Below are 25,107 nucleotides of genomic sequence, written 5' to 3' on the forward strand. Positions count from 1 at the left end.
CATCATCATGAAAAGCAATGCATTAAATACACTCTAGGCTTCTCGACTCTTAGCTGAACCTCCTGCTCATTACGTTCCACTGTCCTTTTCTTCATTTCCTCAACTGCCTAATCTAAGGAGCTTAGAAAGAGATTCAGAAAGGCAATGTGAAAGGCAAACCAAGAGACAATTTACTTCTTTTTCAAAACTTATTTTGGAAATTATTTCCATCCCACTCACAAATCTGAGAGCAGGGACTTTAAAAGTGACAAGACACACGGACTATTTTTATTCAGATTCACACGTTTACCTGATTTTTTTCTCTTCTTTTAACCCAGTGGAAGCAGACTAATTCTGTACCAGGAGACCAGCGTCAGGAGTCAGCAGATGAAGGAAAAGCTTAGTCAGAGAGCAACGAGTGGAGCCAGGAGAACACACGGCGACACAGAAGCCAAGGGAGGAAAACTTAGAGAGAAGTGGTGAACACTGTCAGATGGAAGAGAAAAGGACACGCAGCACTTGAGAAGTGTTCTTTTTTAATGACAGAGACAACTTGACTAAGACAGAGACGATGGCGGAGAGGCTAAAGAAAGGAGGACACCTAAAAAACAAAAGCTCTTCTCTAGGAGGGAGACTGGGAACAGAGACATTCACCTTGTTCAGAGTTAGCTACAGCTTTTCCCTTGAGTTAGGAAGGAACAGGCTGGGGAGGGCGGGGGCAGGTACAGACAAATTTAGGAATGCAAGAAAATGAGGCTGAGGTGGTTGGTGTCTGATGGCTCCTAGCTTTTCAGTGAATTAAGAGGAACTCAGACCAATAAAAGAAAACAAGAGTAAGAAAGATAAACTTGGTTTCATACCTGTGAAAGATTCTGCAGTGAATTTCGAATATCATGCAACACTCTTCGCAGCTGCATCTCGATGGCAGAAGGGGGGTTCACAGAGCACGCTCGGTAAGGGGAGGCGTGCCTGTGTGAGTGAGGACACCCGAGGGGGGCCGGGAAGGCACTGCAGGCGGCGCCCGACACGCTGGGGACACTGTGGGTGCTCAGGGTTCTCATGTGCTCACACAGGGGCCGCTCCTGCCACTCGGCCTGGAGAGAGTGCAGGGAGCAGGCGGACTGGGCGCCGGGCGCCGGGCCGGGCAGCGGCCAGGCCGGGCTCCCCCGCTGACGGCGCTCCTCCGACCGCGGCGCCTCGCTCGGGCCGGCGGCTTCTTTCTTCCCAGGTGTCGGAGAGATGAAGATAGTGGATGTGACTGAAGACTGACCATCGTGCTCGCTCGCTCCTTTTTCTAATCTCTGCTCCTCCTCCTGTGTATACTTGTAGGTGAAGGATGGGGGACTGCATCTGGTCTCTTTTCCAGGGGACAACCGAACATTGACCGATGACACAACCCTTACTGGGCTCAGCAAGGTGGTTGGTAAAGACTGAGACCTCCTTAGCGGGTAGCCAGCTTTTGCAAACAGGTACCTCTGTTTTAACAGATCTTTTGACTTTATCAAACTACGCCCCACTCTTTGAGTAGACAGACTACAAACCTTCATCTGCGCTCTTTGTAAAGCTGTATTAACTCTGTCCACAGAAGAGGGCGACCCCGCTGTATTTTCAGCCCCTTTCTCACCGCATTTAGCTTCAACAGAAGCCAGTGATTTTAGAATGTGGTGGGTAGTATACTGGACATATTCACATTCGCTGCTTTTATCCACGTCACTTTCGGCACTTGCTTCCCTTAGTAATTCCACAGGCTGTGCTGCAGACACATCCTCTTTCCTTTTAGTAATTTCAGTGACGTGATCCCCTGCACTCCAGGTGGACTGCTGATGTCCAATGTTCTCAACAGTCTGGCACTGGAGGAAATCCTGGCCATCTGACCTTCTCTCAGCAACTGCTGCTGCCTTCTCTCCTTCCATCTGAGGACAGGTAAGAGACTCCTCCTCTGATTCCTTAAAATAAGGCTGGTCTTGTGCCGTTGGTGTGACAAGGTCTTCACCAAATGATGTGACCGTTGTCTCACTGTCACAGCTATCTGCACTACTCCCCATGGCTTGCAAGGACTCATGAACCTGTGAGAGGAAAACAGGTAGAAGGATGGAGAATTCAAAGTAGGAGCATTAACAAAACACCAAACTGCTATGATGCTTCTATACTTTTGGAGTCTCCCACCTTGGTTTTGGCTCTGGTGCTGTTCTAAACTGCTTTCAGTGTCCTTGATCAACAACAACTCTGCTTTCTCACAAAGATTATTCCAGATCTTTACTATTTTCCTTAAATACCCCTTTCAACATCCATCTCCTTTCCTTCCTGAAACAGGAAATGGCAACCCACTCCAGTAATCTTGCCTGAAAAATTCCACGGACAGAGGGACCTAGCGGACTACATTCCACGAGGCTGCAAAGAGTCAGACATGACTGAGCAACTAAGCACCCCTTTCCTTCCAACATATGACACTGACTCAGAGAAAATGGACAAAGATATCTTAACTTCTTCCTCAATACCTACAAACTTCCCTGTACCTTACCCCATCATTCCCTCCTCTCAATTCTGAAAGAAAACTGTGTCTCTTTCAAAGCTAATCCCTCCAATCTACTTCTGACCACCTCTTCTCAAAGGTTAGGGTATTTCTCCAGGTTCATCCCAGACTTTTCTGCATCAAGCTCTCTTTCTCTTAGCCAAACAACTTTCCTAAATCATTACTGTATAAAAAAGACAAAAAGACCTATAACCCTTAGCTATCATCCTTATTTGAAAAAATAACATAATTCATATCTTCCCTGTCACTGATTTACTCTCCAATCACTCTTCTTATTTAATGCATCAGAACTACTCACTCAAGTACTCAATTTCAGAATAAACAAATATTCATCTTTTCACTCCAGTGGCTACAGCTCTCCTTTTAAAAGTTTCTCCTCCATCTCTCAATTTTTATGCCTGCTGGATTATTCTGAGCCTCCTTAGAAACTTCTCCTCACTGTCTACTCCTTAAATGGGCGCTTCCCTGGTGGCTCAGACGGTAAAGCGTCTGTCTGCAATGCTGGAGACCTGGGTTCAATCCCTGGGTCGGGAAGATCCCCTGGAGAAGGAAATGGCAACCCACTCCAGTACTCTTGCCTGGAAAGTCCCATGGACAGAGGAGCCTGGTAGGCTACAGTCCATGGGGTCGCAAAGAGTTGGACACGACTGAGTGACTTTACTTACTTACTTTACTCCTTAAATGCTGTTTCTAAGGTTCTTTTTAGGTTCTTTTTTTCTCTTATTCCAGTTTTCTTTAAAATTTCCTTACAGATGTTTTAAAGACTTTTCATGTACATTATGTACTGCACACATAAACTGTAAGCTCCTTGAGGACAGTTTAAGACATGCCTGTCTTCTGGGTCATCTAACACACTACAGCATAAAAGTCAAGTGATGTTGAGCAAGCTACGGATCCACAGTTTTAGTTAGTTATTAATTAATTATTATAAAATACTGAAACATAGGCACGGATTGTTAAGAATCTGCCTGCAATTCTGGAGATCTGGGTTCGAGCCCTGGGTAGGGAAGATCCCCCAGAAGAGGGAATGGCTACCCACACCAGTATTCTTGCCTGGAACATTCCATGGACAGAGGAGCCTGGCAAATCCATGGGGTGGCAAAGAGTTGGACAAGACTGAGTGACTAATACTTTCATTTTCTTTCACTGAAATACAATGATGGTAGAAAACTTTTTAAAAAACACAAAATAGGTTAAGGATTAAAATACTCTGTTTATTGGTGGTCCAAAAATGAAAGAGAAGCTTTTTGTTGTTGTTGTTTTTAAATATTCAGTCAGAGAAAGATGAAGAATTAGTGTAACTTAAAATGTATAGACAAATGCTCAGATAATAAGACTAAAATTCTAGGATGCAGATGTTATCATTTGAAAAATAAAGACTGCACAGATTGTCTTAAATATACAGACAGTGAAAAATCACCTAAATATAAAGACGTTAATCACGACACCGACTACTACAGGAAATATTACCTGAAGATGGTTGAGCGAGAGGCAGTCCGTCGAGTCTTCAGCAAATCCACTGCTATCAGAGTGCTGGCTTGCAGTGCGTAGTAGTTGATCTACCAAAAGAGACATGCAGTTACACAAAGCTGCTATATAGTACTTCGGTGAGTACCTTTATTACATGGTTTCCAAAAGATACACGGTACACAACAGTGACTCTTTCTTAGAAAAGTATACATTACTTATGCCAAATTGTGGCTTCACGGCATAGGAAGTGACCTGAATTCAAATAAAACTGAATCACATCAGAAATTCTCAGTGTTTAGTTGCAAATTAAGCTCTAATTATAATGTATTTTGGTCTTATCCTTGGAGAACCACCTGCTGAAATGAAAAATGGCTCTAATAAAAATTAAAGTCCCAAATAAACCAATTTCATAATGTAAAATATGTAAAGACACTTGGGTTAAATCAGACTTAAATCCAGTGTATAAAAACACCTATGGGCTTCCCAGGTGCTCGGCGGTAAAGAGTCCTCCTGCCAATGCAGGAGACACAGGTGTGAGCTCTGGTCCAGAAAGGCCCCACATGCCATGGTGCAGCTTGGCCCACGGGCCACAACTACCAAGCCTGTCACCTAGAGCCCATGTGCCACAACCACTGAAGCCTGTGCATCTAAACCTGTGCTCCACAAGAAGAGAAGCCACTGCAAGGAGAAGCCCACGCACCATAGCTATAAAGTGGCCCCTGCTCACCACGCCTAGAGAAAGCCTGCATGCAGCAACAAAGACCCAGCATGACCAAAAATAAATAAATAAAATTCTATGTATTTAAAAAACACCTACTACCTTCCCAATGAGAAAATAAAAATACAATTAAGGCCAACAAATAATCTATATACAAGAAAACTTAAATGTCTCTGATGTTTCAAATGATGCAAACATTTGTAAGTTATCAAACAATTAATTCTTGGCTGAATGAAACTTAATCACATAGGTTCAACTAGAAGGTAATATTGTTAATTTTTATCATTCCTGGTTAATACAATCTAAAAAAATTTTTTAAGTAACTGAAACCACCAACTAAGCACAGTAGGCATGATCACATGCCCGGTCACACTGTGAGAACCACAATGGGTGAGACTTTACAGCTGTTACCATTACTGAGGATGACATTTCATGACACAGTCAAGCTCTGCAGAAGTTACAGGCTAAATAAATGGTGTTTACCAAGTCCACATTCATTTAAGATTTGAATGATGGGAAGTATCCCATAACATGTTTGAATAAAATCGAAAATTAATTCTTGGTTGCCTGACTTTGAAAACTATTCTCATTACCTTAGGTTCAACCTGGAGCAACATGAAATGGAATAATATTTTTCCCATTAAAAATGTAAAATAATTCTGTAATGTTTTGAAGTCAACAAAACTGCATAAATATAAGGAACTGATCCATATCCTTGATAAGTTTAGGTAAATTGTAGTAACTGTGAAACTGAATTAGAGTAAGCTGTTACCACAGGTCTTAACTATGCAGTATATTATCTGAGAAAATGATTAATATGCCACAGGAGTCACTGCCATAATTATATGTTTGCATATCTTTTTAAAAAGAAAAACTAGACTCAGTGTTCTGAAAACAGGAACCTTATTTACTCCTCTTTGTATCCCAAGTAACTAGAGCAAGCCAACAATAAAAAGTATTTGCTGAATTAATCAATCTCCATAAAGTTATCTCCCTAAAGCAACAACAGACTTAAACAGTTGCTTAGAGGATTTAGAAGTGAAACTGACCTATCTGCTTGGGCAAAGGGCAGTTGCCAAAGAGCCCAGGAAGCCCTAACCGGCTTCCCTCAAGTTCTCTCCTCTAAGACCTGTCTTGGCCACCGTCCAGTAGAGCCCACGCCAAGCGCACTTCTCTGCAGTTGGCCCCGCCTGAATTCACACACACACATCAGGTCAAGTGTAGACCGCTCAGGCTTCCGAGCAGACGTCAGGCAGTGGAAAGAACAAGGAGAGCTGGGTCACGCTCTGGCTTCACCATCATAAGCGGTAACCTCTCCTCAGAAAATGAGGTAATAGTTCTCCCACCTCACAGTGTTACTTCAGAAACTAAGTAGAATGTAGGCGAAACCGTTTTTGTAAACTATAAATTACAATTGAGATTCTTTAGTCAGACATCTCAGTTTCGCAAAAGACATAGTTTACCAAAGAAAAAGGCAGAATTAAAAAGAAACAGACTTCTGTCCTAATTGAAGCGGTAAGACATTATATCTAATTAAAAACTAGGAAGTTACAGCAAACATTAAAGTGAGAACAAAACAAAAGGTGTAAATTCTATTTATCCAGTATCATAGAGAAACAGTACACCTGTATACTCTGCTAGGCCAAGGAAAATATTGAACATCTTTGGCAATAAGGAAACTGTTGGACTGCTCTTAACATACCTACTGAATGTTAACTTGTGACATGAGTTGCATCACTAAACCTATTGTAAATCCCAGGACTGGATTTGAGGTTTAGATTACTGTAGCTTCAAAAACTCTATTACTCAAGTGAGAAGTATTTTTATACATGTGCTGTGTGCAGTTTTACTAACCCTGTGAGATGAATGTGTTACCAGTGATTCAAATTCTGCCACTGTGATTAACATTCTTGCATATCACATCGAAATTTGGAAGGCTACTTTCAAAAAAATGACTAAAACACTATTGTTCTTTCTCCCTCTTTCATGCATATACACAAAACTAGCTTACTGTTAATTTACAAAGATGTGATTCAAAAAAATGTTACCATTTTTAGTTATGCCACCAGAAATAAGAGCTCCCACAGACGACAAGAGGAAGAAACTCAGATGTGAACACAAACCACATTCCATCTTTCCCGCCACAGGAAGCTTACTCCTCAAAGATCTTAAGGTAATTATACTGTTTTTATCCCCCTTTTGACACAGGGCAAGCTGCTTTTTCCAATGCATCCCTTTACCTATCTAAAGCAAAGATTCCTGGATGGCTATGAACTCTGCCTTACAGCTCAGGAACACATGTATTTACGGACTCACAAAGGGAAAAAAATTAAGCAGGACAGTTCATTTTGTGTTTGACCAGAACTGTGGTGACCTAGGGAGAGTGAGGATCTTGTTTGCCAGTACTATACTACAATAAAAAAAGAAAATTTATATGCATATTGTTTCATATGGAGTCACTCCAGAGATCAGAAGAGAACATGTAATTTCCTATTCTAGGAACATACATATGAATCTTTGCTTTAAAAAAAAAACAAACAAAAAAACAGGGTGGTTCAGCATGTGTGAAGTTTTAAAAATAAATACTCCTACCTTCAGTGCTCATTTAACTTCTCTTCTCCTTTTCTTTCTCCCTAAATCTCCAAAGCTTTACAACTTTAAAGATGATCAGATATGTTTCTCTTGTTGCAAGTTAAAAGTGAAAGAAATTGATTCAAAGGGTCTTTGGTCAATAATTAATAACTCAAGAGAAGAACAGTACCTACAGCAACTCACCTTTGATCTAGTTTGAATTTAACTAGCTTTAACTATTGCTGAGAAACTGGTGTTTTCTGCCAGAAGCACATTCATGTATTATACCTAGGAGCTGAATTTAAGTAATGAAAACCCAGAGGTGGCTAATACAAGTCTATATCTCAAACATAAGCACGTAAAAAGTAGGCCTGACTTTGTTGCTCTATCACTTCCCATTTAGCCCTTGTGCAGAACTAAAACATTATTTAGAATACACATAATTGTGCAAGAAGGTCATTACAAGATAAGTGAATTAAAATTACTTTATGAGCACAAAAGTCTTCAGGAAGAAACCAATGATTCTACAATCAAACCATAATGAAGCATGCACACCTGTGTTCTTAATTTTCTTTTTATATTTATAAGCACTACAAACACTGACCAATAAAAAAAAAAAAATACCTTTTCCACATCACCCAAACACATTTCGGTAATGTGCTTGGAAACCAGTGAGTACGGGTTTACTTACCTCTTTTTGACTTGTTAAGACCTAGCTGGTAAGCAGTAGGAACATGAGGAGCTTCTCCCTCTGTACTTTGGACCTGTAGAAAAGTTTTAAGTAGTTAAAACTTGAAAAATCTGTGGCAAAGAAGAATACTTCTTAATAATCATTTACTAACAACCAATCTAACTAAGGAGGTACCAATGCTTTATATATTTAAAAAATGCAACCTATCTCAAAATTGTTATAATGTCCCACATCTCAATTTTATGATCTATTTTTCAGTTAACAACAGGACTATAAGTTTATAGCTAACAAAGAAAACTAACTACATGTGTGAAGTATAATACTTCATTGAAAATAAGTTGCTATTAAATGAAAAACAGAGCCATAAGAAAAAGTTCTTCTCTAAATGTTAAACTTCAAAGTGTAAGGTCAATCCCAGAGAAACACTAACACACTCACTGCAGCACACCGGCACACACTTAAGGTAATTACAAGTCTTGCATCTTGAAAAACAGCACATCATGCTCCCACTGCAAAATCTTTATAAAAGTCCACAAATTTTCAAGTTTCATATAACCACTCAGGTGTAAGACGGCTTTGTCTTGACATAAATGTTCTTTTAAGATATAATTTGGAAGTTGTACATGGACCAGCAGGTTTCATTACAGGATTAAAATGTGAAAGATCTTAGCTATAAATTCTTCATGAAAATTATGTTCAAAAAGATACCAAACCCGCAGAAGCTGTCCTTTTATGCTGTCTTTTTGTTTTCCTACCTGAACAACTACGTAATTTAGGAATTGCCTGATTCTTTACTCATCATACCCACTCCTCCAATACTCTTATCTATCCTAACAACTTCATTCTATACTAAAACTAAATACTTGCAGGGGTATAATACTAATGCCCAACAGTTTACTCTGTGATGATTTGTACTTAAAATAATAAATAACATCCTAGTAAAGTGGGAAAACCCATCAAACATTTTGGCTTTTGGCCTTGAACAAACTGGAAAGTAAACAGCAAACAAGTTTTAGATAGAACCCTGGTTTTGAGCTATGAATCCCATTCCAGAGTAAGAAATATTCCATAGGCATGAGAGTGGAAAAGCCAACATGAAAACACTTAAAAAGTTAAAGATCTTCTTATCCAGTTTTAAAACTGCTGTGATTCCTGCTTTGTTCTTAGCAGTAGCAGCAGCTACATAGTTGAACATGAATCCACGTTTATGTATCTTTTGAAAACTGAAAGCCTACTGGTTATTTAAAACCATCATCTATAAATTAATATAAAATAGTTTCTACTATTCTTTGTTATTATCAAAAAATTATATTCTTCAAAGCAGCAGACATAAGTTCAACAGGAAAACCATTGTTTTGTGTGCAAAGAAACAAAATACATTTTCTTTTTATAGTCCACAGAAGGTCTATTATTAGCCTCTATTCAGGCCTAGCCTACTTCAAAGAGTTTTCTGTAAACCAAATATCAAACAGACCAAAAAAGTGTAACAGAAATCCAAATGTCTCCTTAATTTTATTCTAAGAATCTCAGTTTAGGCAAAAGATTATGATCTCTCATTTTTAAGTGCAGAATTATCACATATTCTGTTCTTCGTGTGTGTGTGCTCAGTCGGGTTCAACTCTTTGAAACTGCATGGACTGTAGCCCTCCAGGCTCTTGTGTCCGTGAAATTTTCTGGGCAAGAATACTAGAGTGGGTAACCATTTCCTTCTCCAGGGGGTCTTTCAGACCCAGAGATAAAACCTGTGTCTCTTGCATTACAAGCAGATTCTTCACCACTACGCCATGGGAATTCCCTATTCTATTCTTTAGATTTATAAAATTAGTCACAAGATAACATGACTTTAACGTATATGTATCTTCAGTGAACTATCCTTCAAGATGTTTCTCCACTGCTAAAAAAAAAAAAAAAATCTTCCTCTCTCCCTCCACTACAAATTCCATAATTAACAACAACAACAAAAAAGAACAGGGCCCTTAAAAATGAGCTGACAGTATCATATTTTACTAATAAAGCTACTAAAGTCAGGATCCTTCCTCGCACTTACTCAAAATCATCAATCACTTAGAAGACAGACTTGCTAGTGATAATGGTTGAATTTCATAGCTTATTACGTTTCATTATTAGTTACAGTTGTGCAGAGGAAAGCATTCAAATTCAAGATGGGGTACCCCACAGAAAATTATAACCCAAACACAGATCTTAAGGTTTATTTGGCAAGATTTTTCCTATTCCATGGTTTTAAATCCTCAGTGAAATTCTGGTCATTTGTTACAAGTTTATCTTTTACTAAATTAACTATAGCTAAATATTGATAACTGAATTGAGTGATGGAAAATGGGTGTTCCCTCTACTATTTAATCTCTGGGTAAGTTTGAAGCTTCTCATAATAAAAATTTAAAAAAAAAACCCACTAAAACAAAATGATAAAATCACTGCGTCTCAGTGTTTTGGGATTTAAAGCTGTAGGAAAACAACTTGATAATAATCCACACATTTGAGTTACTACATTTTAAAAATCTTTTAATCAAACAAAGATTTCTTTTTGAATCAATGTCCTGCTACCATGCACATACCTAGTTTGGTTTTTCAAAACCTGTCACATTTAGCTTGTCACATCTTCTTAGGCACCATACTATTGTACTGTGTTTTATAGATCAGCAACAGAGAGAATGTTCTAATTCAAAAAACCCTTCCTCTAAGATTTAAAAAAACTTATACAGCAAAAAGGTCTTCCCAGGTGGCGCTAATGGTAAAGAACCGCCTGCCAATGCAGGAGACATAAGAGACATGGGTTCAACCCCTGGGTCAGGAAGATCCCCTGGAGGAGGGCACAGCAACCCACTCCAGTATTCTTGCCTGGAGAATCCCATGGACAGAGGAGCCTGGCAGGCTACAGTCCATAGGGTTACACAGAGTTGGACATGATTACAGTGATTTAACATGCAAAAAACCAAAAACCAACTTAGTACAGCAAAAAACCAAAACTGAAGCTTCAAAAGTCACAATTCTAATTTTTAATGATACCTCAAAAAATTCAAAGGAAAGAACTATTTTTCCAAAGAAGAGGTAAGAAGCTGTGCATTGCATGACTTGAGTTCTTGCCAGTGTCTGACCCTATCAACCAGCCTGACTGTACAAATTGTATGGCATAATCAACAGGAGTAGGTTTGTACAAAGACCCAAATTCAAGTCTTATTCTGAAAGACCAATGGAACAATTTAGCTGTCAGGTATTTGACTGGTTTGGGATTACTTTAACTCAGGCCAGTAAATATGAGAAGAATCCTGAAATTTAATAGCTAAAAATAAGTAATGAAGTACATACATTAAAATCAGTAATCAGTGTGAAGACAGGATTAGAAACATTTACTAAAGCTTCAGTAGGTTAAAAAATTGCATATGCAGCCAATAGTATCTTAATTTAAATGTAAACTTATTTATAGACTACAGAGACACAAGGCAACTTATTTACAGAAATACATAGATAAAAGCTCTCCTTCCTTTAAGTTCAAAGTATAAGAAATGTTTCCTTTACACCTAAAAGATGAACAATTGCTTATAGAGTAAAATCATTCTGGTTTAACTGTGAATCATTCACACTACTAATCTGTGGCTCTAGACAGTTACCATGATGTATCTATTTGAAATAAATTATTTCAAGAACACAAGAATAATCCAAGCAAGTCATTAAGAATTAGAAAACTCAAGAGTAGGTCTTTAAAACTTTTAGATACACTGAAACTAGCCTGCAAGATATTTTTTATAAGGCAAATTGATTTTTAATTGAAAATAGTGTCTGGCCTTTTATTTTTAATCATAAGAGATAGCCATTTTCACTCTCCAAGGCCTGGCTCAGTCTTATCATCTATTTAACTCTTTTTACATTTAAACAGTTCTTCCCTCTTCCTGGTGACTGTCAGATCTTACCTTCTGCCTCAGGGGGACCAGGCAGCTTCATACTCAGAGCCATGTCTGCAATTTTTTCTCCCACCTAGTTACCTAGAGCAGTTGGCATTCAAGTAACCTGAAAACTGGCTTACTGAGAGACAGTGTGTGTGCTCTAGCTTATATTTATTCGCTGTTTTTACAAAAGGAAGAAAGTTCCCAATAGGAATCAAGCCTCAAGGGAAAAGAGTGCAAAAGAAAAAAGTAACAACCTACTTTGAATGGGATCTAAAAGTTTGCTTTAATAAGATTGTTCTCTTCATTTGTCGGTATGATTCAACAAGCTTGGGAGAAGAGGAAATTAAAGAAACACACTATTTCCTTTCTTTATCCATTGTTCTACAAGCTTTCTTTAAAGTTCCCAAAGGGATTAAAAACACAATTCTAGGAGGTTTTTATCCATATTTGAAATATATCTGAAGAATAAGGATTATCCTTAAAATTCCCTGTATTTACAACATAGCTATGGTTGACTATGTATTATTTGTTGAAAACAGAAATCTTCAGTTATTCTTAAACCATCAATGCCTGTAATCTTGGACTTCAAAAAAAATACACTTTCATGTCAAGTTACTTTCTTCAGTAACTGCTCTTGCCAGCAGAGGGAGCAAAAAAAAAAAAAGAAAAAAATACCCCTGCCCATAAAAAAACAACCCAGTTTTAAGGTTCACTTGCCACCAAAGTACATCTATCTAGCACTTAATAAACATTGTAAAGAACTTTTGTGTATATCAGTAACAAAACTCTGGCTTAGAACTCAAGAATTCTAGAAATTAAAAAGCAACATGTAAGAGTGTTTTCTCATCTGAGTCACTAAATCATGTCTACAAGTAACCAACATGTATTTGCATTCTATTGGATTATCATAGAAGAGGGGCCCTAAAGGAAGGCAAGAAGTTACACTTTATGAATGCTAGGACAAGTTTAGACCAAGACAAAGACAAAAGGGCAACTGAACAATAAAATGGAACAAAAAAGTTCTACTAAGTTGTCATCTTCTGAATTCATTATAATAAGATACAAAGAAGCTTACCAAAAAATGTAAAATATTTCACAGGCCTGCTCTTGCCTCCTTTTTAGTTGGAATTAAAGTACTAAAAGAAGCATTCAAAGACTACAAAAAGATATGAACAATTGAAATTTTGCAATAAATGAAAAACCTTAACTGATATGAGAGATACACACTCACCTAAGAGGACATTATATGGGCAGAATTAATTATCACTTCCTAGTTCTCTAAAACAATGGCAAGCGAATCTAAAACAGCTGTGAACTATTACTGTAACTATTCTGCAATAAAATTTAAAAAGAAAAATTACACATTGTATAATTTATAGCCACAAATCATCCATTTTGAAATTTATGTAAACTAGCAAGAATGTCAGTCAATCCTAAAGGAAATCAACCCTCAACAGTCTTTGGAAGGACTGTTCTGCTGAAGCTGAAGCTCCAATGCTTTGGCCATCTGATGGGAAGAACAGACTCATTGGAAAAGTCCCTGATGCTGCAAAAGACTGAAGGCAAAAGGAGAAAGGGGTGACAGAGGATCAGATGGTTAGATAGCATCACTGGCTCCCGGCTCAATGGATATAAATTTGAGCAAACTCTGGGAGATAGAAGAGGACCGGGGAGCCTGGCAGGCTACAGTCCATGGGGTCCCAGAGTCCGACACGACTTAGCGACTGAACAACAACAACAAAGAATATCATGTTAAAAAAAAAAAAGTTACCAAACACTGGTGGTCTTCCAGGGCTGCAGAAATTCTTTCAAACCTTCTTCCTCAAGGTTCCCTATAGTTTCCTGTCCTTTGTAGTCCCATACCCAGACCTAGCCTCCAGATCTTCATTCACACTTATCCTTCCACTCAGATAACATTAAGAAAAGCGTGCCCAAAGGCACACAGCAATTCAGTGGCCCAAAGAGAACTGAAACCCATCTGACTTCAAAGCCTGCTATCTCTAACTATTATGCAACATTGATCTGAGTTTGAACATACTCTCTCAGGGCATTCTCACAGCATCAAACTGTTAAACTGAGAAAGAAAAACAACGGCGACGGAAGACCTAGAGGAGTCACTATACTGACACCACACAGTCCGGGGACTTCTTGGTTTGTGAAACAAAACACCTGAAAAGTCAAAATCAAGATGATTTTTTCTAGCATACATCCATTCACTGCCTTTCATTTTAAAAACATTATGGGGCACTTTTTTTCCTCACTGTTTGAAACAGTCCTCAGTAATTTTCCACCTACCTCTTCCATTTCAAAGGAGTCCTTCTGCTGTGCCATTATATTTCTTATGGATGGGATCATCAATGGTGCACATGGCTCTTTTTCAGGTGTGGACAAAGGGACATTTTTCAGCTCTGTGCTATTTTCCAGCTCACTGTGACTGGACATGTTGAAATCACTACCTAAATCAGTTTCTATAATACCAGACTCCTCATCCAGTTTATTCTCATGACTTTGAGTTTCTTTACTTTGTCCACTTTCAGCTTCATGGTTAAAATTACTATTTGCTTCATCAGAAAGCCCATCAGTGTCAGAATTCTCCATAAAAGCTGCTGAACTACCTGATACTTCTTCTTTAACTGTAGCTAACATAGAAGATGACTCTTTCTTCTTCACAATTTTTTGAGACTTCTGATCATTTTTATTGCCACTTTCTTCCATCACTGAAACATTTATGATCTTTCCTTTGTCAGCTGCCAGGGAAGGAGTACTACCTTCTCCTTTCTCTGTTTTTTCAACACATAAATTTAGTTTTGATAGTGTTTTCATTAAGCGATTTGCAGTGTTACTTCGGGTTAAAGGTGGAGGCGCGTCTGTCTCCTTGTTGGAGGTCACCGAGGACATACTTCCGATTCTCTGCAGGGGAGTCCCAGAGACTTGGGAATATAAGGAAGAAAATGCATTGGCCACAGTAGTAAGCACTTCAATTTGACGAAAACGGCCTACAAAAATAAAAAAATAAATAAATTATATATATGTTTATATGTGTATGTATACACGTATTATTAATTAAACCATTATTATGGTTCAGAATTTCAATAATTGAACTACTTAGATCACAAAGATTATGAAACCAGATTTTTTTCTTTATCTAACACTTAAAACATCTATATTTACTGTGGAGAGGGAGAAAGATTTTTCACTCTTAAGCACTAGAATTTACATTTTAAAAAATCAGAAGGAAGGACAAAGCATAATGACAACATGGAATAAAATAGACAGAACTGCTATTGATCTATAGCTGTGACTCTCCTTTTAGGTCTTGAACTCTTCCAAATGTTAAGTATATGTAAGTATATATTTTATACCTAATAGGAAGGGGCTTGGATTTACAGATCTCTTAAAACTAATCCAAGAACCACCAAGGTTCCCACTGTTGGGGATTTCTGGTCAACAGAAAAAAAAAAAAAAAAGCAGAAGATTTAACGTGAAAAATCATCAAATTAGTCATACCTTTATAGATTTATAGGAAAAGCATTTGAAAGTGACTGACTTCAACTAATAGTAAAAGGCCTCTCCTTTATTTATTTCCTTTTGGAACAAAAGCAATCTGGAGATATGTGTAAGGTTCCACAGGTAAGTTACATTCTCCAATGTAACACTTAAGTGGAGAATGGGGTGGGGGGATAGGTAAATTAACTTCTATAAATAGAATAATAAAAATTTAGAATAAGCAAACAGCTATTGCGTTTACCTCAATAATTAAATTTCCACAATTACTCCTAAAAATTAGTAAGGCTTTAAAAACAAGACCATCTTGCTGTGTAGATGCCGTAATTTTAAAAATAACATGCTAACATTTAAAAACCTTACTTGTTAAAGCATAATTTGGATTTTCTACTTCCATCCGTTGCATTTGTGCACTCAGAAACACTTTAATATCTATTCCTCTGGCAAATGATGATGAATTAAAAAATCTGGAAGGAATTTTAGAAGCAATATCTGGTTCATCTCGTCCAAATCCAAGATTATAAAGGATTTCTTCAGGGTCTTCCTCATAAAGTTCCAACAATTCTGAAACACTAAAAAAGACAAAAAGAAATATCAAGATGTAGAGTAAGTTTATAGTCCACATCCCATTATAAATAAATTCACATCCCTACTTTGCTGTGAAAAGATCCTCTACCCCTTCTGCTCTTTACACCATTATTATTTCAGCATCTTTACACATTATGCACCAAATACGATAAATAACCCTTAAAAGGAGTCTGTTCTTTCAAGCTGCCAGTTTTGAGAAAAAGAGCTAAGCCCTAAGAACACCCTCAGTAAAGAAACTATCCGATTCCTCACCTTATTTGTTTTGTCATTTTAAGAGATGTCCAGTAAATCAGCTAAACAAATTAGAGGACAGATGAGGGAGAATAAAGAGGAAACAGATTAAAGAAAAAATTAAAATGGAAAATGGACTAGGAAGTTGGTACAACTCTGGTACCAAGGGACACCCTGCAGAACTTGAGTTTTTCTGCTGTCTTTTGCTGTCCTAGAAGAGGCAATACAGGTAACAACTGATCTCAGAAAGGTGAGGGAGGAGCTTACTTTCAACTTTTTTCTAACCACTTGCACCCAGGAAGCAGGAGGAATAAAGTAAGAAGAGTTTGGATTACACAGGGGTCAATTCCCGCTCTAATTCTATTGGGAATTGAACTAACCCTTATCTCTCATGCCAGTGATAATCCAAGCTGAGACTCACTGGGGAAACCAGGAATGTTAGAGACAGAATGTGAGCAGAACGAAATTTCAATTTGTTTCAGAGAAAATGTTCAAATTTCAAAACAATAATCTGGACAATAAACTGGTTACTTATGCATATGTATTTGTTTATTTTTATATTTTGAAGATCTTTGGTTTTATATGAAGATAAATCTATGCTTAAATATCAAGCTTTAAATTAGATTTATTCTGATATTTATATCAGAGTAACTCAAGACTCTAGCAGAATGGAAAATTTTGGAAGTAGAAATTATTCCATCATGGAGTTCCTCTCTCATAGGGCTCCAAATACTCATTATGGATGCCAGCAACATTATTAACATATTTGTTAACTTTTACTTAATCTTAATTTTTAAAAAAAGACACTTCTGTCAATTATGTTGATCTATGAAACACTCTGGATTCCTCTTGACTTCATGCTGTCAAGCCAAATCCAAGGCTTAAAAAGTTATCAGATCAGGTCATCTACACCACAATGTAAGTGCCGTATAAGCTCAGAGTAAGGTACCTTGAGACTGTCCCACTACTCTTCCCAGATCCAGTGGAATTCATACTTCTCCCCTTCTGATGAAACTGCAGCCTTCTCTCTTTGGCCAAAATATTACTGCTATAAACAAAAGTAGATTATATAAATTTTACCGCCACAAATATTCCTCGTGTTTAGAAAGGAAAAAAAAAAAAAAAACAGCTACATACCAATTATCAATCTGAGCATCAACTTCATGGAGGTGGTTTGCTACAGGTAAAAAGAGTAAGTGGAATGCACAACTGTTAGCAAGACAATAACTACTGTGATACAATCGTTTAAAAAGCAAATCAGCCATATTGTTACTGCTAAATGTCTATTATACCAAACTCTTGTCCTGGCACATTAAATCTGTGTCATTAAAAATAATATACAGATAGGTAAGAACAGAAACAGTGGCTTGCGGAGGGTGTTTTTGGTTTTGTTTGTTAGCAACATAAAAAACTACTTCCACTGAATGTTTAAGATTAAAAGACATATAAATAACCAATTAAATTTAACAGTTTGAAATAAGTAGTAAGAAGGTATGTGGTATATGTGGTTCTAATTACTAAATTTTAAAACTGTTAATACAGAATACCTAATAAATAAGAACATGAGTTAGCATTATTTAAGTGTTGCAGTATCTATTCCTAACATGGCTTTTTTAAGGCTAATAATTCACTCCAGTTACAGCCAATTTTTCATGCATCTACTTTGAAAATTTCTACTCATTTCAACATACATTTTCCTATAAAAGTTGCCTTTCAAGTTTATCCTAGACTTACAAGTTCTAAACAAATTACTGTTTAAGTCTAGAGTAAGTTAAATTTACTGCATTTAAATTTTATGGACAAATATAAAGAATAAAATTATTAAAAGTATATCTTTTTTCAGCACACCACACTTTTTCCTTTTTTCATTTCTGATCTGCAGAGCCACGGCAATTTCTCATCCAACAGAAATGTGTCTAACACATAGCATTCAATAAATATTTACTGAATGAATGACAATAATCTTGAAGCAATTTTCAGTAGAACAACATAATAGCTCCACTTTCCTCTGAGACATCCTTTCTGGGTCTGGCTTCCAATAAAATCATTCAATATGGATGAATAGGCAGAGCACAGAGTTTTAGGGTAGTGAAAAATACATTAGATGGTATCATAATGATGGATAAATGTCATTACATATTTGTCTAAACCCATAGAATATACAAGACCAAGAGTGAACCCTAGTGTAAGCTATGGATTTGGGGTAATTATAATGCCTTATTCCAGGAGTTGGTGATGGACAGGGAGGCCTGGCATGCTGCGATTCACGGGTCACAAAGAGTCGGACACGACTGAGCAACTGAACTGAATTGATTCCAGGTTCATCAACTATAACAAATGTACTAGTCTGGTGGGGGATGTTGACAATAGGGAAGCTATGCATATACAGAGCAGAAAGCATATGGGATATCTCTGTACCTTCCCCTCAATTTTTCTGTGAAAAGAACTGTTTAAAAAAAAAAAAAGAAGTAAAAAAAAAAATTCCATATTGTGAAGCTACTAAGGTAGTTATTAAAAGTGCTATTTACAATAACATTGGAAATGCATTTTAATAAGGGGTTAACAGTATGTTCAACTATCCTGATTGGGGAGCAGTAAGTTTAAGCTTTACACTTTATTTTATAAAGTTTATTCCTGGAAAGGATATTAACAGAAATATAAAAACTAACATATTCACATATTCTAGAGTTTTCGTGTTAGACGGCTCTTAATAAGTAATCTATCACACAGATTGGCTTCAAACAGCAAGAGATCAACAATATTCAGTGGGTCAATTCACTATACATCAACTTACAATTCAAAAAGATTTAATAAAATCCTTAATTCTTTTTTAACAAAAAGCACTCATTAATAACTCAGCTATACAGTAACCAATAATTTCAAAATACCAATAAAACAATAAAAAAAATTCTTAACTTTACATTGTGGAAAGCTTTATTATGAATCCGCAGGAAAAGATAATCTGTAAAAATTTAAACATAGCACAATATGCTTTTACAATCCTAATGCAGCTTTGAACAGACATCAGTATAATGATTTCTAATTAAATTCTAGTAACTCTAATTTGTCTTTGTCCTTTAATCTTCTAAAAATCTGGAAAAAGAGGAAGCGAGGAAAGACAGGAAATACTTAAATGCAAAAAAAAGACAAGCTGCAGCTGCATACCTCATACTAAAATAAGTTTCACTGCAATTTTCTCACATATAAATATTTAAGCTTCCTTTTGCAGGACAAGTCTTCCTTTAGTTATATCATCATTATTTGCCCCCAAACAGTTCCTTTAGAGCATTAAAGTCCAATGAAGACCTTTGAGTATTTCACAATGGTTTTCCAGAGCTATTTCTACAGGTCTCCGAAAGGCTCTCATTAGATTAACACATAAAAGTTTCTGTAAAATGTGTATGAGCCACTTGCAAGAACTTTAACTCTGAGGGTAATAAACCTGAAAACATGTCACTTTCTCTTTTTTAAAAATTTTAAAACTATATGAAAATACTGTTCTTCCAAACATACCTTCAGCTCCCAATGACAAATCATCTTCAAAACTTCCCCCATTTCTCACAAGCACACCTGAAAGAAACATCAGAAGATTCATACCAGTATTCTGTTCTTCCTGACCCCCACATAAAATCATTGTTTTAATTTAAACAAACTGACCAAGCAAAATATAAGATACAGTAAAGCATTTCAGACATGAATGTACTCATAAGTTACTCTCCTTATTGAAACAGGAAGAAGACACAAGTCTTCACTTTACTGTGAAGGAAACCATCATTTGCAACCAGGTAAAACTGTTACAAGTTCTAATCTACTGGCTATTTTATACTTAATAAGCCTTTAAGATGTTCAATTAGATAATGTATCTTACCCAACAGTTTCACTGAAAACCAGATTCCGGTACAGTCATTTCTTTTACCCCCTTATATTAAGTTGGGAGCCAAGCTAGATTTTCCTGATACTATAAATATTTTTTATATACCTTGTCACTACCTGCACATTCTTATTGTACCTTGAACTTTAGAATTCCACCTTGCACAGGTGGTAAAATTTCAGGTGTGGCAATTTCAGTTCATGTAAGCAAAGAAATGCTACACTAAAGCTGACCTAATTCACTCAATATATATTTTCCCTATGTTTACATATCACATTTCTATATTTAATTAGTCTTTATAAAATCTAACTGAACAATAAAAAAAAAAAACGAGTTTCACATTGTGCAAAGGCTTAGTAATTTGTTTAAACTCACCACAGTTTTTATGGTTCATGACAAGGTTTCTCCCTTTTGGCTTTTATCTTAGAACTGCATATTTTATAAACATGAACATCACTTTTATAATTTATACACACACACACACACATTCACTTTCACTCCCAGGACACTAAAGTAGGACCCTCATAAAGAACAGATTTAGAAAGGCAACTTTCTCTTACCCTTGAGTGTACTACTGCTTTGCTCATCCAGTGAGGCTCCCAAAGGAGTACTGAAATCACATAAACATATCAGCCTTAGTCTTGAAAAGCTGTCTGGAGAGCTGCCACCGCACAGCCCGACACTTTTTAAAGGGTTATAGCTAAGCAAGCTTCTAATCACAGTTTAACATTTCTCCCAAACACACAGGGAATGCAAGTGGATTACATAAGTAATATGCTACCAAGCAAATACCTATCATCAAGTCAGCTCACCAGGAATGATTTAATCACATGTCTGATCTGCCAGCAATTAAGAGCAAGAATGGCAATTACAAATGATATGAATTGGCATTTTCTTTACAAAAACAGAAAAAAAGAGAATGACAGTAGGCATTAAGAAAATGTCTGCTCCTCTCAATCCCTTCTCTAGAAACAGGAAACAGAATTAAAAGAAAACAAATCTTCATCTCAATAAAATTAAAAAATCAGAGTCTAGTTAGAAATAAGGCTCAACAGTTTTCTTGAATCTCATCTAGAATTTTAGAGCACCGCTCAGTGCCTCCCTTACCCCAACTATTACCTTTTCCGATACAGTAGAGAAGTCTGAAATTTATGCTTTTAAACTGAAAAAATACATATATTCTTCATTTAACTCTGAAAAGATTACTAAAAAGTTGGCTTGAGAATCTATCTTAAGAATTAGCCATTACTAAAATTCTTTCACATTCTTATTGTTCAAACAAGTCTTTTAAATGGAAAATATTTTTTCCCATCTCTTTCTCAAAACTAAGCTAAAGAAACAGATTATTTTATTATAAAAGTTCTACTGTGTGTTATAAGTCTTTTGTCAGTAACGATTTGTACCTGTTATAAATTCACACCGGCCATGGGCTCAATCATAAAAATATCAGTTTCAAAAAAATATTACTGAAACGCCAATGTTAAAAGTTTCTGCAAATATACAAGCAATGGCAATTCTTTAAAAATTCGTGTTTTTGAAATCTAAAAGAATAAGCAGTGCCATAAAATCTCTAAGTTTTTGCACATATTTTAAAAAGCTCTACGCCTTCAAAAAAAGTCATTTCTCTTCCATGATGGCTTCTTGTGTAGGACAAAACATTGCATTACTCCTTCTGCAGATATCTCTACTGGCCTGGGCACCAACAGAAAATGGCAAATGAGCAGACTATAACTGGCATTCTCCTTCAGAAACAAGTCTCTCACTCTCTTAATCGCTGTCTGACAAATCTTATCAAAAGCTCTCTCTCTTCTTAGATGCTACTTTACTCAAGCAATGTGTTTCCAATTAGCTGGTGGGGGGTGGGGGCTGATTTTTAAAATAAAGACTCCTTTTAAGGAACAAGGACAAGGTATCTTTATCTTTATTCAGGATATAGAAAGCAATAAGAAAACAAAGATTATTTGAGAACCTATCATGGGGGAATATGCTGTCTTTAAACCACTTGTACATAATATACAAAGTAGACAATTGCCTGATTCTAGGAAGGATCCTAAATTGCTACAGGGAAAAAAAAATACAGTCACATATACCCTACAGTCAAATCTGTGATGATTAAAACTCACAGTAAAAGACTGTTTGTTCCAGCTTTTCAGAGTACAAATGAATGTCCCTTTTGTACAGAATAGGTGCAACAGTAGGGAACAAGAAAGAAACTGATGAAAGAAATCCATGAGGGATGAAGCAAGAGAATTTAGAATCTGCCTACATAAATCAAGATTAGCAACAAAACTTCAGGAATTTTCAGAGATCACATGTCCTGGCGAATGTTAACATTTTCCCATTGCATTTATCTGTGAAGATGCACTTACTTATTGTCTGCTTGCTGTGATCTCTTATACAATCTTAATTCCTATATGTCATAAAAACATGATTCTTCTCTTGTTCTTAAACATTTTTTTTGTGTATCTATAGAAAGAAGGTCCATATATCTCATATTTCAGAAGGGTCTGTGATATCCAGAATAAAAGGAGTTCAATAATGGATTGTTCAGCAAGGCTCCAAGCAATTCACCAAAACAGGATACCAACAGAGCAGTGGCCAGTATTTTGTGTCTTTAGGGAAGAAAAACAAACTGGCATATATAAAAATCAGTTCTCTCTCCTCTCCCAAAAAAGACTTCCCAAACTCTGGTACTTGGACAAAAGGTGAAGAAAAGCCCAAATTGAGATGGCAAAAAATATATACAGAAGCAAACACCTTAACAATAGTTAAAAAGCCTACATTCTTCACAGGAGATTTAAGTAGCAGACAAGTTGAAAAAAATAATTAAAATATGAAACAGGCACATTTTACTGTAGTAAGATATGATCAATCTCCTCTGTACTTTATCAAACATTTCTGTATCAGCTATCAAAGCATGTAATTCAACTGATTTATGTAGCTTGAATGGCTTCAAAGCTCTATTTCCCTTCTGTGAATTCCAGGGCCATCTGACAAATCCACCTCCAAGGTGTAAACTAGAACAAAATTAGCTAGTTTTAATAGCTCTCCAAACATAATTAAGGCACCAACATAAAGTTAAAGCCCAGTTAATGTAGTTAAGTAAATTAAACTCATTTAAAACACATTTGAAAGGGAAATGACTCTATGCCAGATGTACAGATGTCAAAATAAATGCAAAATAAAATACTGTGTGAAATGTGACAAGCCTTTCAAATAAAAACGGGCCAGCATAATAATACGGCATGATTATCTGTTTTAGGTTTCTGATCTCTGATGCTAACATCACGCTCCGGAACTGAAGTCCTAACAACTGTAAAGTCAACATGGTCACCAAATAATCGGCGGTCACAGCACTTCCATTTCTAATCGTTTAGAGGAGGAAGCTATCCGCCGGCTTACTTTCCGGTTCAGAGCTTATGAGGTTCACGGGACCCGCAGGGACGGCGGCCCGAGTCACTCCGCCCGGGCGTCCCAGCTGAGCGGATCTCCCCCCGGACGCGAGCGAGGACTCACCGGCAGTCCTTGAGCCATATCGCGATCTTCTCGTTGGGCACGTTTCCTGCGGGACAGAGCGAGGGGACAGCTCGTTACCGACCCCAGGGGAACGCCGACCGCGGGGTCACCCTGGTTACCCCCAGGGAGACTCTTACTGGGGACAAAATGCAGCCTAAGCCACACGTCGCAGTGACCACCTGAAGGGAAACGATGGCACCGGGGTGTCTGTGTTGACGCTGGAGACGCCTTGCCAAGCGCGCGCGTTTAAAGGTCGAAAGTGTCCCCTCGCCCCCTGCCTGGAGCCCAGGATGTCTTCCAGAAGTCAGAGCAGTCGCCCAAGGCGCACGAGACTTTCCTCCGCCAGCCCGCACTCCCCCGAGCTCCCCGCCCGCCACTGCCCGGCCGGGCGCACGGACCTCTCCCCGCGGCCGCCGGCAGCTTCGTTCCGGGGAGGTCGTCCTCGTCCTCGTCCTCGTCCTCGTCCTGCGTCGTCGCTTCTGTGGACAGGTCCTCAGTCTCCGATGCCTGCCAGGAGCCGCGGGACTTGGCCCAGGCCTTCCTCCTGCGACTCGCCACTTGCCACTCCAGTTCCTCCTCCGCCTCCGCCGACGCCGCCAGGGGCCGGTCCATGGCCACACTGGGGGCTCCGCAGCCCCAGCCGGAGCCTGTGAGAGACGCGGCGGCGGCAGGGACCCCCGCCCCTGGCTGTCAGCGCCCCGCCGGGCTGGGGGCCCCGGGGAGCGGGCGCGGGCGCGGGAGGAGGAGGAGGAGGGGACGGGAGGGAGGGAGGGAAGGAAGGGGAGGGAGGGGGCAGAGGGCCAGCGCTTCACATGAAGCCGGCCGGGCGCGGCGCGGGAGCGCGAGTGGCCCGAGCGAGCGCGGCTGGGAGCCGAGCGCCCGCCAGCCCCCTTCCCGGCTCCCCCGCCCCGCCTCCGCCTGACGCCCCGGGGCCTGGCCGGCAGCCGCGCAGCAGCGCGCCCCTCCCTCGGCGGCGTTCCACGCCCCCTTCCGGCCGGGGGTGCGCGGGGCGGGCGCGCCGAGTCCCGAGCTGGGAGGCCCGCCCCGAACCCCCGCTCCGCCCGCCGCCGTGGCTCTGTCGCCTGTTTGTAGGTTAATAATCTTTGCTGTCTCTCCAGTTCTCCTCGCACCCTAAAAGAGAAGGCATGTGGAAAGGCCAAGTTTCCTTGAACCCCCTTCTTCACCCAAGTGTCTGCTTGGGCTCGCTGAAAGTTACTCATCGAGGAGTCCAAAGAGTAGTGTAGGAGGAATTGTGGAGAAAGCTAGAGAAAGAGGCGCATAATTGGTATTTGTCAAAATGTCTAAACAGGAAAAGACTAGACTGCGTGGAGTGCTACTTTATGCTTAAGAAAGTGATTTAACGTGGCTGTGTTATGTATGAAATTGAATTAAGAATGATTTAAGCAGGAAGTTCCACGTTGAAATTGGACATAAAGAGGTGAAGGAAAATCCAGTGAGAAACGGCTGGGGAAAGTAGAAATATTTGAATTTGGGTGCTACCAGATACAAATGATGTCAAGGTTTGGAACT

The 25,107-nt window shown here is 38.5% G+C and overlaps 1 protein-coding gene across 4 annotated transcripts in view; it reads right to left on the minus strand.

The window, feature by feature from the left end:
* Positions 1 to 24,527, minus strand: part of ITPRID2 (ITPR interacting domain containing 2) — a 38,400-nt gene extending 13,873 nt beyond the window's left edge. For 2 of the 4 annotated variants that reach the window (XM_043894196.1, XM_043894193.1), the window contains exons 1-11: positions 23,976 to 24,527; positions 23,578 to 23,623; positions 20,622 to 20,671; positions 19,704 to 19,760; positions 17,328 to 17,367; positions 17,140 to 17,238; positions 15,735 to 15,943; positions 14,163 to 14,863; positions 7,963 to 8,035; positions 3,983 to 4,071; positions 840 to 2,045 (exon numbers count right to left, since the gene is read on the minus strand). In XM_043894196.1, coding sequence (XP_043750131.1) covers positions 840 to 2,045; positions 3,983 to 4,071; positions 7,963 to 8,035; positions 14,163 to 14,863; positions 15,735 to 15,943; positions 17,140 to 17,238; positions 17,328 to 17,367; positions 19,704 to 19,760; positions 20,622 to 20,671; positions 23,578 to 23,623; positions 23,976 to 24,189 — 2,784 coding nt within the window. In that variant the 5' untranslated portion in view covers positions 24,190 to 24,527. The remainder of the gene's footprint in view (positions 1 to 839; positions 2,046 to 3,982; positions 4,072 to 7,962; positions 8,036 to 14,162; positions 14,864 to 15,734; positions 15,944 to 17,139; positions 17,239 to 17,327; positions 17,368 to 19,703; positions 19,761 to 20,621; positions 20,672 to 23,577; positions 23,624 to 23,975) is intronic. The other 2 variants (XM_043894194.1, XM_043894195.1) reach the window with 2 other exon arrangements.
* Positions 24,528 to 25,107: the final 580 nt, after the last annotated feature.

This window comes from Cervus elaphus, chromosome 33, assembly GCF_910594005.1.
Source record: "Cervus elaphus chromosome 33, mCerEla1.1, whole genome shotgun sequence".
Taxonomy (NCBI): domain Eukaryota; kingdom Metazoa; phylum Chordata; class Mammalia; order Artiodactyla; family Cervidae; genus Cervus; species Cervus elaphus.